At 51.4% G+C, this 13865-nt stretch overlaps 5 protein-coding genes across 5 annotated transcripts; 1 reads left to right on the top strand and 4 right to left on the bottom strand.

Annotated features, from left to right (window-relative positions):
- Positions 1-37: 37 nt before the first annotated feature.
- MIND_01360500 (uncharacterized protein) lies at positions 38-1880 on the bottom strand (the record flags this gene model as incomplete). Its single annotated transcript, XM_037370034.1, has 16 exons — positions 38-106; positions 157-213; positions 270-308; positions 362-451; positions 499-564; positions 612-806; positions 859-903; positions 954-977; positions 1032-1091; positions 1141-1176; positions 1229-1282; positions 1340-1378; positions 1426-1509; positions 1558-1602; positions 1655-1821; positions 1868-1880. The coding sequence occupies 16 exons, from the start codon at positions 1878-1880 to the stop codon at positions 38-40; spliced, it is 1083 nt and encodes a 360-aa protein (XP_037213590.1).
- Positions 1881-2287: 407 nt separating this feature from the next.
- MIND_01360600 (Carboxylic ester hydrolase) lies at positions 2288-4596 on the bottom strand (the record flags this gene model as incomplete). The annotated part of the gene is made up of 12 exons (XM_037370035.1): positions 2288-2350; positions 2435-2476; positions 2527-2711; positions 2765-2929; positions 2980-3198; positions 3245-3569; positions 3623-3709; positions 3766-3936; positions 3993-4048; positions 4098-4209; positions 4257-4381; positions 4425-4596. The coding sequence occupies 12 exons, from the start codon at positions 4594-4596 to the stop codon at positions 2288-2290; spliced, it is 1722 nt and encodes a 573-aa protein (XP_037213591.1).
- A 669-nt stretch (positions 4597-5265) lies between these two features.
- On the top strand, positions 5266-8747 carry MIND_01360700 (Carboxylic ester hydrolase; the record flags this gene model as incomplete). The annotated part of the gene is made up of 8 exons (XM_037370036.1): positions 5266-5605; positions 5652-5762; positions 5809-6341; positions 6387-6566; positions 6624-6814; positions 7133-8120; positions 8171-8350; positions 8400-8747. The coding sequence occupies 8 exons, from the start codon at positions 5266-5268 to the stop codon at positions 8745-8747; spliced, it is 2871 nt and encodes a 956-aa protein (XP_037213592.1).
- Positions 8748-8848: 101 nt separating this feature from the next.
- Positions 8849-9538, bottom strand: MIND_01360800 (uncharacterized protein; the record flags this gene model as incomplete). The annotated part of the gene is made up of 3 exons (XM_037370037.1): positions 8849-9007; positions 9058-9124; positions 9174-9538. The coding sequence occupies 3 exons, from the start codon at positions 9536-9538 to the stop codon at positions 8849-8851; spliced, it is 591 nt and encodes a 196-aa protein (XP_037213593.1).
- Positions 9539-11277: 1739 nt separating this feature from the next.
- Positions 11278-13685, bottom strand: MIND_01360900 (uncharacterized protein; the record flags this gene model as incomplete). The annotated part of the gene is made up of 5 exons (XM_037370038.1): positions 11278-12207; positions 12258-12412; positions 12469-12581; positions 12634-13383; positions 13432-13685. The coding sequence occupies 5 exons, from the start codon at positions 13683-13685 to the stop codon at positions 11278-11280; spliced, it is 2202 nt and encodes a 733-aa protein (XP_037213594.1).
- Between the last annotated feature and the right edge of the window lie 180 nt (positions 13686-13865).

Raw genomic sequence — 13865 nt, forward strand, 5'->3', positions numbered from 1 at the left:
TAAGATATTACAGTTTCTTTGGAAGGCACTATCATGGTCAGAGGCCACGACGCCCTGCAGCACCGAACCCGTCAAAGAGGTGAGGCGAAACAACAATCGTGTTGGCCTGAAAACATGTCAGTCAAAATCTGCAGGGCACCACAGAGGCGTGCGTACATCAGGGGCAACAGCGTTCTCCGAAATGATGACCTGCTTGCCCTCAACTTCGCTGCACTAACAAGCGAAATTAGCTCCATGTTTCCGACAGCTTGGAGGCAGCCAAGACTTACCGGCTGGAGAAGCTCAACTGGATTGGGGTTGTTCGTGCACTAGACTCGCATATCAAATGCATGAAAAGGATGTGCTGCGCAACGGGCCGCACCTGGATTCCAATTCCTCCTGCAGGAGCATTGCGGCATTTGACGAGATTGGCATCGGGGTCGCCGGCTTTCACGAAAGCAAGCGGGCTGCACTAATGGGGCGTCAAAAAGAGAATGCGAGATTTCACAAACTACCCACTGGAATGGCGGGGAAAGGACCGGAGGGTTGCACATTACGGAGAGCTACTCGGCGGAAACCGCGACCCTGGTTCGAATAAATCAATGATCCAGGAGAGGAACAGAAGGACATACGGCAACGGCGGGAGGGACTGGAGCGGCTGGTGGTGTTTGAACCACTGGTGGTGCTTGGACCACTGGTGGTACTGGTGGTGCTTGAGCAGCAGGTGGTGCTTGAGCAGCGCCGGGTGGAGCCGGAGCTTGACCAGCACCTTGTCCACCTCGTTGGCCTCCAAAACCTTGACCTTGACCGGCTGCTGGTGCGCCGCCCTGATCAATAATCAGATCTCATCCTGTCCCCTTTTATAGAGATAGAACATACTGGAGCAGCAGCGCCGCCTTGAAGTTGGGGTGGAGCTTGACCAGCCTAACTCATTGGTCAGAACTTGAACGTTGAGGCAATGGTGAATAACAAACCTGTGCACCTTGCGCGGCTTGACCCTACGGTGCGACAAGAGACATCAGAACATGATAGCCTAGAAGGAGCATGCTTACTTGACCAAAACGACCGCGACCGCCGCCTGGACCTCCTTGAGGAGCGCCAGCTGGGGGACCCTAAAGTGTTATCAGCACATCGAGATCAATGGCGCAAAAATCGACATACTTGACCCTGAACCCCACCAGCTTGCGGTGGCGGGCCCTAGCAATAAGTTGAATATAATTTCAACAGTGAAGATCAGGATCAAACGCACTTGACCACCACCAGATGCGGCTGGCGCTTGCCCGCCAGCTTGCGGCGGAGGACCCTAGGAGAACACAAAGAGTTGAATATGACAATTTTTTAAGGGAGAAAGTAGACGCACTTGAGCACCGCCAGGTGCGGCTGGCGCTTGTCCGGGACCCTGATAGAGCATCAACAATAAGATGAAGGAACCGAGGAATAATATACCTGACCCGGACGGCCGCGACCGCCACCTTGCCTCTGTGGGGGAGGCCCTTGTGCGGGCGGAGCACCCGCCGCAGCTGGCGGCCCCTGACGATGTTCAGCATTACTAAGCTGCAGGGGGGGAAATGCGCGTACAGCAGCTGGTGGGGGCGCGCCTCCAGGCGGACCAAATTGACGTTCCTTTAATCAAGTTAGAAGTCATCGAAAACACAGTAGAAAAAATGAAACTCACAATCAGAGCTCCATCGTGCACATGCGGCATGGGGGCTGCGCCGGCCAAAAGAGCGACGAAGAACGGCAGTAGAGCGAGGGCTTTGACCATGATGTGTAAGGGGGGTCGTTGAAAAGTGCACGGCACAAGGGAAAAAGGCAGGGACGATGAAAAGAAAAAGAAAAGAGCTGACCCCGGGTCAGTAAGAGACGTGCAGAAATGAAGAAGAGGCACAATGACAATGCATGGCGCTTTGCCGCGCGTCTTTATACGGTGGTCTTTCGACTGCCCAAAAGAGAGTCGACAAGCCGAACTGATCAACGCAACGTCAAGTGAATGCGGGCCACCACATTTCTCCGGAAGAAGGGCAACTTTGCATGGTTCCGTGGCTGTTGCTTTGCTGTTGTCTGGTGAGTGAGTTCTTCCGTGGCGGTCGTGGTTCAATGCTGCGCTCCGATCCGTTGTTGTGGGGAAAAAGAGAGAACTCAGAAGCCTGTCATGTTTCTGCGATGCGCCTGATGGCCGAAGGTGATGGTCCTGATGCGTCGCAAACTCTCATGGACATCGAACAAGGTGGAAGAGGGAAATAACTTTTGAAGTGGGAGGAGTACAGCAGAGTAGCTAAAGCACTGGGTCTGAAGTAAGAAGCTTCTTCTAGTGACTGAAGACTCTCGCATTGTCATTGATATACTTGATCTGCTCTGAGCGATAGGTGTCCTAGATCAACGCATTTGAGAAAACAAGAGACAACAAGACAAGCTTGGATAGGATAGGATAGATAGGATAGAATTGGAGACGCACAGAAATCATGGCCGTCTTGTTACTATTCAACTCGAGATTCATCTAACAAACTGGTCTGTCAGCGCAACACCAATTGCAAGATAGTAACGCACAGGAGCGTCGAGAGAATATTTGCACCAATCCGGGCGTTGAATTCCGTGCCCGTCATTCGGCGTGAGGCTGGTTGCAAAAGAGACCCAATAGTCAACCATCATCCGACCAAGAGCTGCCGCTACATCGCCTTCCTTGAAAGCAGCGGTAAAATTGTATACATAGGGCACCTCACCGGTGTGCACAACTTGTAGAAACAAGTAAGCGGACCAAATACCAAAGAAGAACGCCAGAAATTACCGCCGAGATTATCGAGACTCGCCGGCTCTCCCGAATATGGGGGAGGTGAAAGTGGCCTAGCCACCGGACCGGTGAATAAGTATGTATAGACGGGCACTCCAGCCTTGACAAATGTCATTGTTTGTGTGGCAAAACGGCTTGGAGCATGGAACATAATATCGCCCACTTTCGAGTCATAGTCAGATTCAGATCGGAACAGAGCTAAAAGAACTGACAAATAGCCGAATATCGCTTGAATTGTGAGCTCAACCCGAAGGTCTTGTTGCCAGTATTATATGGTGACCCAAGTGCAGGAATATCTGGGTACAATTGCAAGAGTTGATCTGCGACACGGCCGACTTTGGAAGCTGACGAATTAGGTGACGTGAAATTCATAATCATGTGATCGCGTATAAAACTGGTCGAGTTGGTGAGCGGCGTTGCGAAATACGTCCCTTGCACCAATCAGGAGAAGCAAACTGAACAACAATATTGAAATACCTTCGTCAAGATTATTTCCGATGATCATTGGCACGTGCGTGTACTTTCCTGCTTGAAGGAGGCTTGATGGTAAATCGGGGAGAAAATCGTGATCCAAGGTTGGGGCCCAAGGATAATCCTCATCTGCAGCGGAATTTGCAGCTGAAACTGCAGTTAATAGGTCTGTGCTACTGACTTGCGATGAAGGATCTTGCAGACAGTCGAAGACGTCATGTCGCCGGTGAGAGCAGGAAGGCGGGAGAGCCGTCGCAAAGTTGTCCCAATCGTCTTGACGATGAGTTCCGCCAAAGGTGGGTATAAGGCTTGTTGTGCCTGATTCGAGAATCTACTCCAATACGATGAGGTTAGTCTTGCTACCTGGTCACGGTAAGTACTCACCAAAGCTCTAATCAATCCCTTCAGTTTATTGTTCACCTGCAATGCAGCAACTGAGGCAGCGCCGCCACTCTCGCCGAACAGTGTGACCTGATTGTTGATTAAGAGTCAGAGAACTGGCAAGTCTGAGTCAAGCTAAGTGATACCTTATCCTTATTGCCTCCAAACACGCCGATGTTGCGACGGACCCATTGCAGTGCTGTAAGTTGATCTTGAAGTGCAAGATTTAAAGCACCTTTATTTGCAGCCTCGACACCCTGTGGAAAGCCAAGCGGCCCGAGGCGATATGCCATACTGACGTATAGCACGGGAGTGCCCTACATATAATAAAATATCAGATTTGGGTCAAGCCCGTCAAGGAAACAGGACAGACGCGTGAGATGCTTTGGGAAACAAGGGCTGCAGCATTGTAGCTGGAGGGGTTGCCAACTGAACCCAGTCAAGAATCAAGCAAATATTCATTCTGAAGATCACTCACATTTGAATCCTCCTCCATGAATCCAAACCATGACTGGGAGCGCTGCATGGCTACTAAGACCTTTTGGTCGAAAAATGTTCACAAAAAGGCAATCTTCTGAGCCGGGGCCAGTCTTGAGAATGGTTAGATTAATAAAAGAGGCTGGATATAAACACTCACTGGAGGTAGCTGGAGACAGGGACTACCAAACTGGGTAGCGTTGAAGGTGGATACATTCAGCTCGTATTTTTTAATGGGAGACTTGAAGCGAAGGGCACCGATCGGAGGTTCAGCGTATGGGATGGCTGTGGTGAAGTTATTGAGGAAAGGTGAGTGGGAGTGACTGACCTCCAAAGAACTCCACTGAGCCATTGAGGAGGTAGGTGCCATTCAGTGTAGTGTTGCCCAGTTGTAACGTTGGAGATTGCGCATTGATCAGAACCGTACCAATGGCAGCAAGTAAAATGAGCTGGAACGTCAAGCTAGACATACAAAAGGAGAGAATGAAGAAGTTGGTCATTTTCAGGGCCTTTTATACCTCTCCGCTATGGTAGACATCCAGAATATTCAATTCAGGTCATTCCAGCCGGCCATGAAGGTTGTGCGAGTGTGCCCGAGTCCATCGCTCACGGTCTGCGACACTGCCCTCCGCTTATATGGTGATGTCGACTCGGCAAGGACTCGGAAAGACAATCCGCAGGGATTCCCGCAGAGCATTTCTCTTCGGTACTTGGCGTGAGGAAGGGAGGTTTCCCTGGAACAACGGCCTGGAATCTTGGTAAACCAGACCTGAAGGATGCGATTCTCGCGAGTTACCAAAGGCCCGAGCATTTGAGTCGTCTCGGCCCAGCAATATATCATCATTGCTTAGCGTCGGCCTGATTCGCAAACAGTGCGAGTCTGCCGCAACCGCTTCAATGAAATATCTACCAAGAGCAATGCTATTTTGAACTATGTGTTTCAGGTAAGAGTTGTCAGTTGAACCGTTCTGGATGTGGGAATCGTGTTGACCCTGTTCATCCAAGGACTTGCGGCAAGTGAAATTTGAAAAACCGTAGTAGAATCTTGAAGGAAGGAATAAGGGTATTCACTAGACATTCTTCGATGGTTGTAGTCTGTGGTCAACATATATCATCATGGTCACGACTGACAGACTAGAGTTTGTCCAGTCCCACGATGCTCAATTCCCATGTACCTTCCACTTCCTGGCTTCAGCCTCTTGCCAAACCTCATATCTGCTTTTCTCGGCTCTGTCTCGTCCTGGGATAGACCAAATACTCGCGAAATAGCGTGCTTGGACCTGAAATCCAGCATTCATATTGAAAATACGACCATAACCAACGTATCCTACCTGCCCGCAGGCTCCTCAGTTTCTACGCCAGAAATCACCTTGCGTGTGTCCACAACTTTATGTCGCGTTGAGTTTTCCACACAGACAAGTCCTACCTCGTACATTAGAGCAGAAGCATGGCTTCCGGATGAGTGGTATGGTCGGTTCTTGGGGCTAGGAAATGGCGGGCTGGGCGGCTGTGCGTCACTTTGTTTCTCCTTGAATTCTCATATGAATTCCTGAAGACATCGACTACCGTGGTCTTGACTATGGCTCCAGCCTTCACTTCGCCTCTGTGGGCTCAAACAACGGTCACGGATGGATCTACCGGCTTCCAATTTCTACACAACCCAGAGGTTATCAACGACTTCGCGTTTCGAGCTATTCACGTTGAAGCCGTAGTGGGTAAGCAAATCGTCAAGGCATACTACACACACGCCCATACCAAGTCCTACTATCTTGGCTGTTCAACTGGGGGACGTCAAGGAACCCAATCTGCCCTTAAATATCCAGCGGACTTTGACGGGATTCTTGCGGGAGCGCCAGCGACAGACTTCAATCATTTGCAGTATTGGACCGGCATAACAGCGAAGCATCTTGGTTCTCCGACGCCAGAATCCTCGCCATCATATATCCCTCTTGACACTTGGCACGACCTCATTGCAGAAGTGGTTCTAAAAACATGCGATCTGCTCGACGGCGTAGAGGATGGGACAATAACCGAACCTGACGACTGCAAGTTTGATCCTCAGGTCTTGTTGTGCGGGAAATACTCAACGAGTTGCTTAACACAAGCTCAAGTAGACGCTCTGCACAAGATATACTCGCCCGTTTATGTTGATGGGAAACTCATTTACCCTCGTTTTGATCCTGGCGCCGAAAATGATACCGCCAGTGCTAGTCTGCTTTCAGGAGCATTTCCAGATTTTCCGAAGGTAACCACCCTCAATGTCTAGTCATTAACTCTGATGATTTGGCAGAACTGGCTCAGATATGCCGTGCTCAACGACACTCACTTTGATGGTAGTGAATTCAACGAAACCCACCTCCGCGCAATGGACCAAGTCAACCCAGGTGGTATCTCGACATTCGACGGAGACTTCTCCGTGTTTCGCGCGCGTGGAGGTAAATTCCTGACCTATCACGGCCGTATGGACTCTGTAAGTCCCTTACCTCGGTCATGAATGTACCTTGGTTTATTTACTCGATGTCCAAAGCTCATTGCGTCAGGCAACTCTAAACGCTACCATGATCTTGTCGCCCAAGACTTCGACACGCCTGACGACTTCTATCGCCTTTTCCTCGTTCCTGGCATGGGTCATTGTGCAGGAGGACCAGGAGCAACAAAATTCGGCCAATTGGGCCGCGAAACAACTGCTGCAAAGAACGACTCGCAGCACAATATCCTGTTAGCTCTGGTGGATTGGGTTGAAAACGGACTGGCGCCTGAAATCATCATTGGCACCACGGCGGATGGTCGTACGAGAAGCCATTGCTTGCATCCTGCAAAGAGTGTTTGGGATGGATCTGACTTTGTCTGCGAAAGTTGAATGCTTGAACTACTTATAAGTTATACGTGTATAAAAAGATTCCGGCCCGATGAGTCATGACGTCAGTGATTCGGCATCAGGGTTTGTTTTCTGCGGATGCCATCTACTTAGATTTGCTCCCAGCCAATGGACTTCCAACTCCCAAGTTTCAATCTACTCACAAGGCTTTTACCTAGCTTGTTGTCTATCCTTTCCTCCCAGTCCGCCCATGAGAAAGCGTGCCTCTCCCTGAAAACTCTTGACCTCGAAAACACGACAATAACTCGACTTTCTTATGTTCATAAAGGCTCTAGCGTGGCGACATCTGGGCCCTGCACATCCAAAGCGGATGTCACTGCGTCATTATGCCGTGTGGAGTTTACCACGAACACAAGCAACACTTCGTCCGTTCGGGCAGAAGCATGGTTGCCGGATGAATGGTATGGTCGATTTCTGGCCATAGGGAACGGTGGACTTGGTGGCTGTATCGACTACGCTGAGCTGGACTACGGCTCGTCTATGCATTTCGCAACGGTCGGCTCTAACAACGGACACGACGGCCGAAACGGGATTGTGTTCCTCAACAACCCAGAAGTCATCAACGACTTCGCATTTCGGTCGGTCCATGTAGAAGCCATGATCGGAAAGCTACTCGTCGAGGCGTACTACCAACAAACGCATACGACATCCTATTATCTGGGATGTTCAACCGGGGGGAGACAGGGAATGCAAGCTGCGCTGAGGTACCCAGATGACTTTGACGGCATTATTGCTGGCGCCCCAGCCACGGACTGGAATCATCTGCTATACTGGGCTGGCGCCACAGCTCAGGCTATCGGTGCACCGACACCTTGGTCTTCCCCATCGTACATTCCTCCACGAAAGTGGCGGTCCTTGATTGCAAAGGAAATCCTTCGGCAATGTGACGCGCTTGATGGAATCGCAGATGGGATCATTTCCGAGCCAGACGACTGCGACTTCGACCCACAAGTCCTTTTATGCAGCCATAGTGCTGGCGCCAACCTCGAGAGGTGTCTAACGGAACCACAAGTAGCCGCATTGCGCAAGATCTACTCGCCTCTGAAGGTAAACGGAGAACGTGTTTATCCTCGCTTTGATCCTGGGGCAGAGAGTACACCACTCGGCTTGACTGTCTTCACAGGAGTGTTTCCTCCGACTCCGAAGGTCTTTTTCTTCTTGCTTTCATTCATCTTCAGCATCTAATAAAGAGACAGGACTGGCTTCGATATGCCGTCCTCAACGACAGCAAGTTTGACGGCCGAGACTTTGGTGAAGGCCACCTGCTCTTGATGGATGAGATCAACCCAGGCGGCATCTCTACTTTCGACGGCAACTTGTCATGCTTCCGCGATCGGGGAAGTAAGCTGCTGACCTACCATGGTCGCATGGATCCTGTAAGTCACCGTCTCTTCCCTCAAACCTTATTGACATCCCGGCCTGCAGATTATACCATCCGGCAACTCAAAGCGCTACCACAACCTTATCACGCACACCATCGGGTCTCCGGATAACTTCTACCGTCTCTTCCTTGTGCCAGGCATGAGCCATTGCGCTCGCGGGCCCGGTGCCGCGAACTTCGGACAGCTTGGCGGAGCGGTGGGTCCACGAAACGATTCGGAGCATAACATTCTTTTGGCACTCGTCGATTGGGTCGAAGGCGGGGTTGCGCCGAATTCCATCGTAGGCACAAGCGCCGAACGAAATAGAGGGAGGACAGCGGAGACGAGGGTGCATTGCATGCACCCTGCCAGGAGCATCTGGGATGGGTCCAAGTTCATTTGCCAAAATTAGATTATTATTATCGGTGCAATCGCATCGGTGGCGAAAATTCAATTATGTACGGGGGGAAAAAGTAAAAATATTCAAAATCTATACGTTTGGTGGCATTTGATTCAATCGATATTGCGCCCACATTGGAGCAAAAACGTGGCCACAACGGCAGATTCCAGCAGCCCACGATGAATGGCTTCGCCCGTCAGCTCAAGCGTAACAGACGTTTGGCCGCGGGAGATTCTTCCCAAAAGTTCTGGATCCGAAGTATTGGAATATATCTGACGCCGAGTTGAGACTGACGAAGCAACATGAATAATCAGGAACATACCCAAATGAAGTTCTCCCGTGGTGTGAAGGTCATGCTGCTGCCGTTATTCAGAGTCATCGCACGAGCACTGTAAAGAACAGTCAGAGTGATTCTGTTTGTCCGTGGGAAAAATATACCTTTGATCAGGCGTCAACGCCAACATCTGGGAAGACCTCTGCCGAGAGACAGCCCCTTGTACCTCGACCTCGGGGTGTCGATGCCATTGAACCAGCGCAATGTTGGTCCCCGCTGCATTCTGAAATCCGGTCACGCCTTGCACTGGCGCGTCGGTCAAGACGCGGAAATATGGGCGTGATTGTGGGCCAATAACAGTACAATTGAGAATTGTTGGTGCAAAAGAGGTGAAGCGGAAGGCAAATAATGTAGGCAGCGTTACTGGGGGCGAGAACGGCAGGGCGCCATACATCGAGGGGCGAGAACCACTGGGCATGGAATGTTGTGAGTTCCAGCCTTGTTGAGCGTATGGGTTAAAAGTCGACATCGTGTTGGAGAAGGAGGGCTTTGGTGGGGCTGCTTGTGCTTGTGCCTGTGCTTTGGAAGATAGAGAAGAATGATTTGGTCCACATCCTTAAGTATCTGGCTCGGCTCGCGAATATACGCGGTTAAGCATTGAACCTTGGAGCTCGAGTCAGTGTAACGCTCAAGGAAGATAATTGTTTCAAGAGTGTACCTCCGACTCTTGCTTCCGAGCTCAGCATGGGTGCCGACATCCATTGTCGGCGGGGCGGTTGGTGCGTCGCGCTTGGTGATCTCGGCTGAGCTTAATCTGTTGCCATCATCACGGGGCGCTATCCACGCTGCTCGGTTGCGTTGTTACATTTACACGTCGACAAGGAATTAATCGCGACGGATTGTGGGCGCATTTCTCGCGACTTTTGCCCAGTCCTTCTTCGCCAGACGACGGACAGACGGACGACCGCCATACCAGAATGTCCATTCTGGGATTCGGAATTGTCTCCGTCATTGGAAATGAAAGAAACAATTCGATAGACACAGCACACCGACACTCTAGACACCGGGTCTGTGTCGACAGCGTAGGAGAGCATTGGGGACATGGAATCCGCAGGAAGCCGAGAGAATCTTGAGGGAATGGCGGAGTGGCAATGCCAAAAATAAAATTAGTTATCAATCCAAGGGAGAATTGGACTTGGCCGAGCAGTGTCTTCAAGTAGCCCTGAAGCTGGATCTAGCGGTAAGAACATACTTAAGCTCTCAAGAAGGACAGATCGACGAACCTTCGATTGATCACTTCCCTTGGAAGGAAACACCGAAATGATGCTGCAATCCAACTGGCCGAATGGATCAGCGTTGACCAGTGGCAGACGATCCTCCCGCTGCGGACCGAACGATGATGACTGAGCATCCAGGCACCAAGAAAATTGCGATGCAACTCCGGTTTACCCGAGAATACCACACTGGGACCCACTCTCCCTCCTCCACATGCACTGGGACGCGCAGTCGCTCGGCTGGTATACCAAATGGGAGAATTGTAAAAATTAAAAGTGGGCGCTTCGAGCAATTGAGGTCGTCGCATTTCCTGTGCACCGCACACGAGGTCGTCGCTGCACGAATAAGCGACCGTAATCGACCATGACTACTGGGACCATGCATCCACCGGCCGCGGGTCCGCAGCTTTCGTCGCTTTCACCTTCCGGTGCGGCGTTCCGAGGCTGCCTTGACGCCAGATTATCCACGTGTTGCGCTCGGTAAGGTTCATCGCCACACGACCAAACATAGATTCTAGGATTGTCGTGGGGTCGTCGTTCGGAAATAGCGCCTATGACCAATGGTGCTGCCATCCTTTTCGATATGTAGGTCAGTGTAAGGAGTCTGTATACATGTGTCAGCGTTGTGATTTGTAGCATGAATAGCTATCGTACCTTCGCAGTCTGACAAGTTTCGAGCGCAGGGTCAATGCATAGACCAATGGTGGTTGACAAGGCTGCTGAGATGTGTGACGAGTCACACCAATCAATATTATCGATCAATCCCTCGTCTCGAAGAGGAAACATCATTCCCATATCGGGGTGCCATCGTTAGCAGGGGAACAACCACAGCAAGATAAAATATCGAGAACGCAAGAGCAAGTATGTGTATCTACGTTATGCAGCTTGTAATGTACGTATAAGAGATAAGACTAGGACAGAAAAAAAAATGCTATAGCTGATGTGCATGTGGCGATTTAGTTCGGTCCGATGGAAAAGCAGAAAAAAGAAAAAATCACATAATAACACACTCTTTGTCTTCGGCTTTCGCGCCGGTGAAACCCATCTCAGCAAACGTCGCAGGCCCACCACCGCCCGTCTTTGTGGTGATGAATCCACTCGTGTCTCCATTTTGGCTTGGATTTTGCTTTCCGTTGCCGTTTTGATTCGCGGGAGGCGCTCCGGAGTTTGCAGTACCGGGCCTCCTTAATGGAGGCGTGCCAGCAAGTCGTCCATTTGTCGATGCGATGGAGCCGGCGGCACTTGTCGGTCGATTTCCATTGCCAGGGTCGTTGAGTGCGAATCCCCTTCCAGCGCCTGTTCCAGGTCGTGACGGAGGCTGTTGTTGAGGAGGTAAACTTCCTTCTCGTGGGTGCAGTCTTTGCTGCTGCTGTGGTTGAGCTTGGGGCATTCTGCCGCTGCCTTGTCCAGGTAAGGGTTTTGGCCTTGAATTTGGGGATCCATAGACTTGACCCGGACCGACGGGCGCGGGTGACCCATAGCCGCCCTGACCTGCCCCTCCTTGTCGATAATCGAATCCTCCTGCGCTTCCCATTCGATAGTGTGCTCCAGGACCAGGGCCCTCAGCAATCGAGCTCTTCCTCGCCAACTCCATCACACGTGTTCTTCTATCTGGGGGTGGTGGACCTTGTTGTGGTCGATAAGCCGATGGAGGTCCTTGACCCGATGCTTGACCTCGTCCCCTTCCAACGCCATATGGATCGGGCATCTCAGGATGTGGGTTTGAAAACGATTCCGGCTCGGAAGTCAGTCCACCGGGCATTCCTCCCCCCACGCCTTCGCTTCGTATCCTTGCTTGCGTTCGTTTTCGAACAAGTTTATTTTCAGTCAATGCATCGTGTTCAGAACGACCCAGTGTCTGTGGGGTCGGTTGCTGTAAGGCCTTTAGTCGTTCTGGGGCGTCAGAGTTTCCGTGACCGGCTGCCTGCAAGGACTGTTAGAATGTAAAGAAAACAAGCGCGAGACAAGACTGACCTTGCTGTACCAGTCCCTTGCTTCGGCAACATCTTTCGGCGCACCAATGCCGACTTCGCAATAATAACCCATCGCGAACTCGCCTGAAGGAAGCCCCTTTGCAGCTGCTTTAGTCGCAAAAGTCCGCGCTAAACTTTCGTCTTTCTCGAACGCACCTAATGGAACCATGAGCGCAAGGTAAATTTTGATGCGATGGAGATATATAACGCACCCTCTGCTCCGCACAAAAACCACTTGCTGAGCGCCATGTCGGCTTCGGCCTCCCCTGCTTGACTTGCGAGACTGTACCATTGGACGCTTAGTAATGGGTCGAATGGGAAAGCGCTAATGAGCATCAATATGAGCGAACATCGGTAACGGATCAAGCAGAACGGACCTTGGCGGCACAGCAAATTCAAACGCGTGGCCGAGCTTGTACTGCGCCGGAGCGAAATGCAATCCTGCCGCTCGTTCCAACATTGCTTTCGCATAAACTTCGTGAGACTGGCCGGGAGGCAGAAACTGAACAAGCGATGGAAGCGGGACGCTGGCAGCGGTAAACTCGCCAAGTAAGATGAGAGCGAAAACATAGGCGGGTTGGGGACATTGTAAGCTGGCCCTACAAGCGGCCTGGTGGAGATAAGGTAATGCAGTGTTCAAATCGGTCGATAGTCCGAGCTGTGCGAGAAGATGGGCGGTGCCAAGTCGGTGGAGGGCCGCTGGGTCACGGGCTTTCGCTCCACGGTTAAGACAGTCGAGGGCATGGGTTGTATCGTTGAACTGTTCATAGTCTCTGGCTAGGCGAAACCAGGCAGCACTGTAACCTGCCCGAGCGGCAGTTTCGAAGTCACGGAAAGCGGCTCGTGGGTTTTGAGGGATAAAATTAGGGTAGGCTCCAGATGACGCAAATGTCGCTCGAAGAAAAAGTGCTTCAGGGAGGTTATGGGTCGATGCAAGAGTGAGGAGAAGTGGGACAGCGGCTAGTGCAAGGGGCGATGTCGATAATGAGGGAGTCCGGTCGACGAGGAACATAACATCGCGTGCCCAAGCAAGCTGGAGCTGTGGGTCGTGGTTGGGGGATGTGACAGTACTCATCGCGGCAGTCAGTGCGGAAATGGATGGTAATGGGACGGTCAATGAGCCATCTCTAAGTTCTGGACTAAGCATGTCTCGAATTGTCTAGCAATAAACGCACCTCGGTGGAGAAGGGAGTCTGGGAGGCATTGGAGAAGGAGTGCGGGCTTGCACTGCGTGGATTCCTGCCGCTGGAGCCCACGGAGACCAATCGGAGCCTTGAGGAGGTGGCATTGGAGAAGGGGTAGCCCGAGTCGGATTTGGATTCATGAATGTTGCGTCGAGATCGCGGGCCATCTGCAAGTTTTCATCATCAGCATTGTCATCCCAATCCCAACACCAGCCCCAGAGAAACAGCGACAAGTCGCAGGTCATTGCCGTACGTAAAAACGAAGCAACGAAGGCCAGACAAAGTCTACTTTACTTACATTGGCTCCAAGTTGAGGGTCAACCCGATGGGGCCGAGGGGCAGCAAGTGGGTCTTCGAAATGAGGTGGCGAAGATTCGACGTTGACAAAAGGTGGTGGTGGAACGGGCGGAATCGACATCAGTGGG

The sequence above is a fragment of the Mycena indigotica genome (assembly GCF_014461135.1).
Source record: "Mycena indigotica strain 171206Taipei chromosome Unknown Mind.scaff0016, whole genome shotgun sequence".
Taxonomy (NCBI): domain Eukaryota; kingdom Fungi; phylum Basidiomycota; class Agaricomycetes; order Agaricales; family Mycenaceae; genus Mycena; species Mycena indigotica.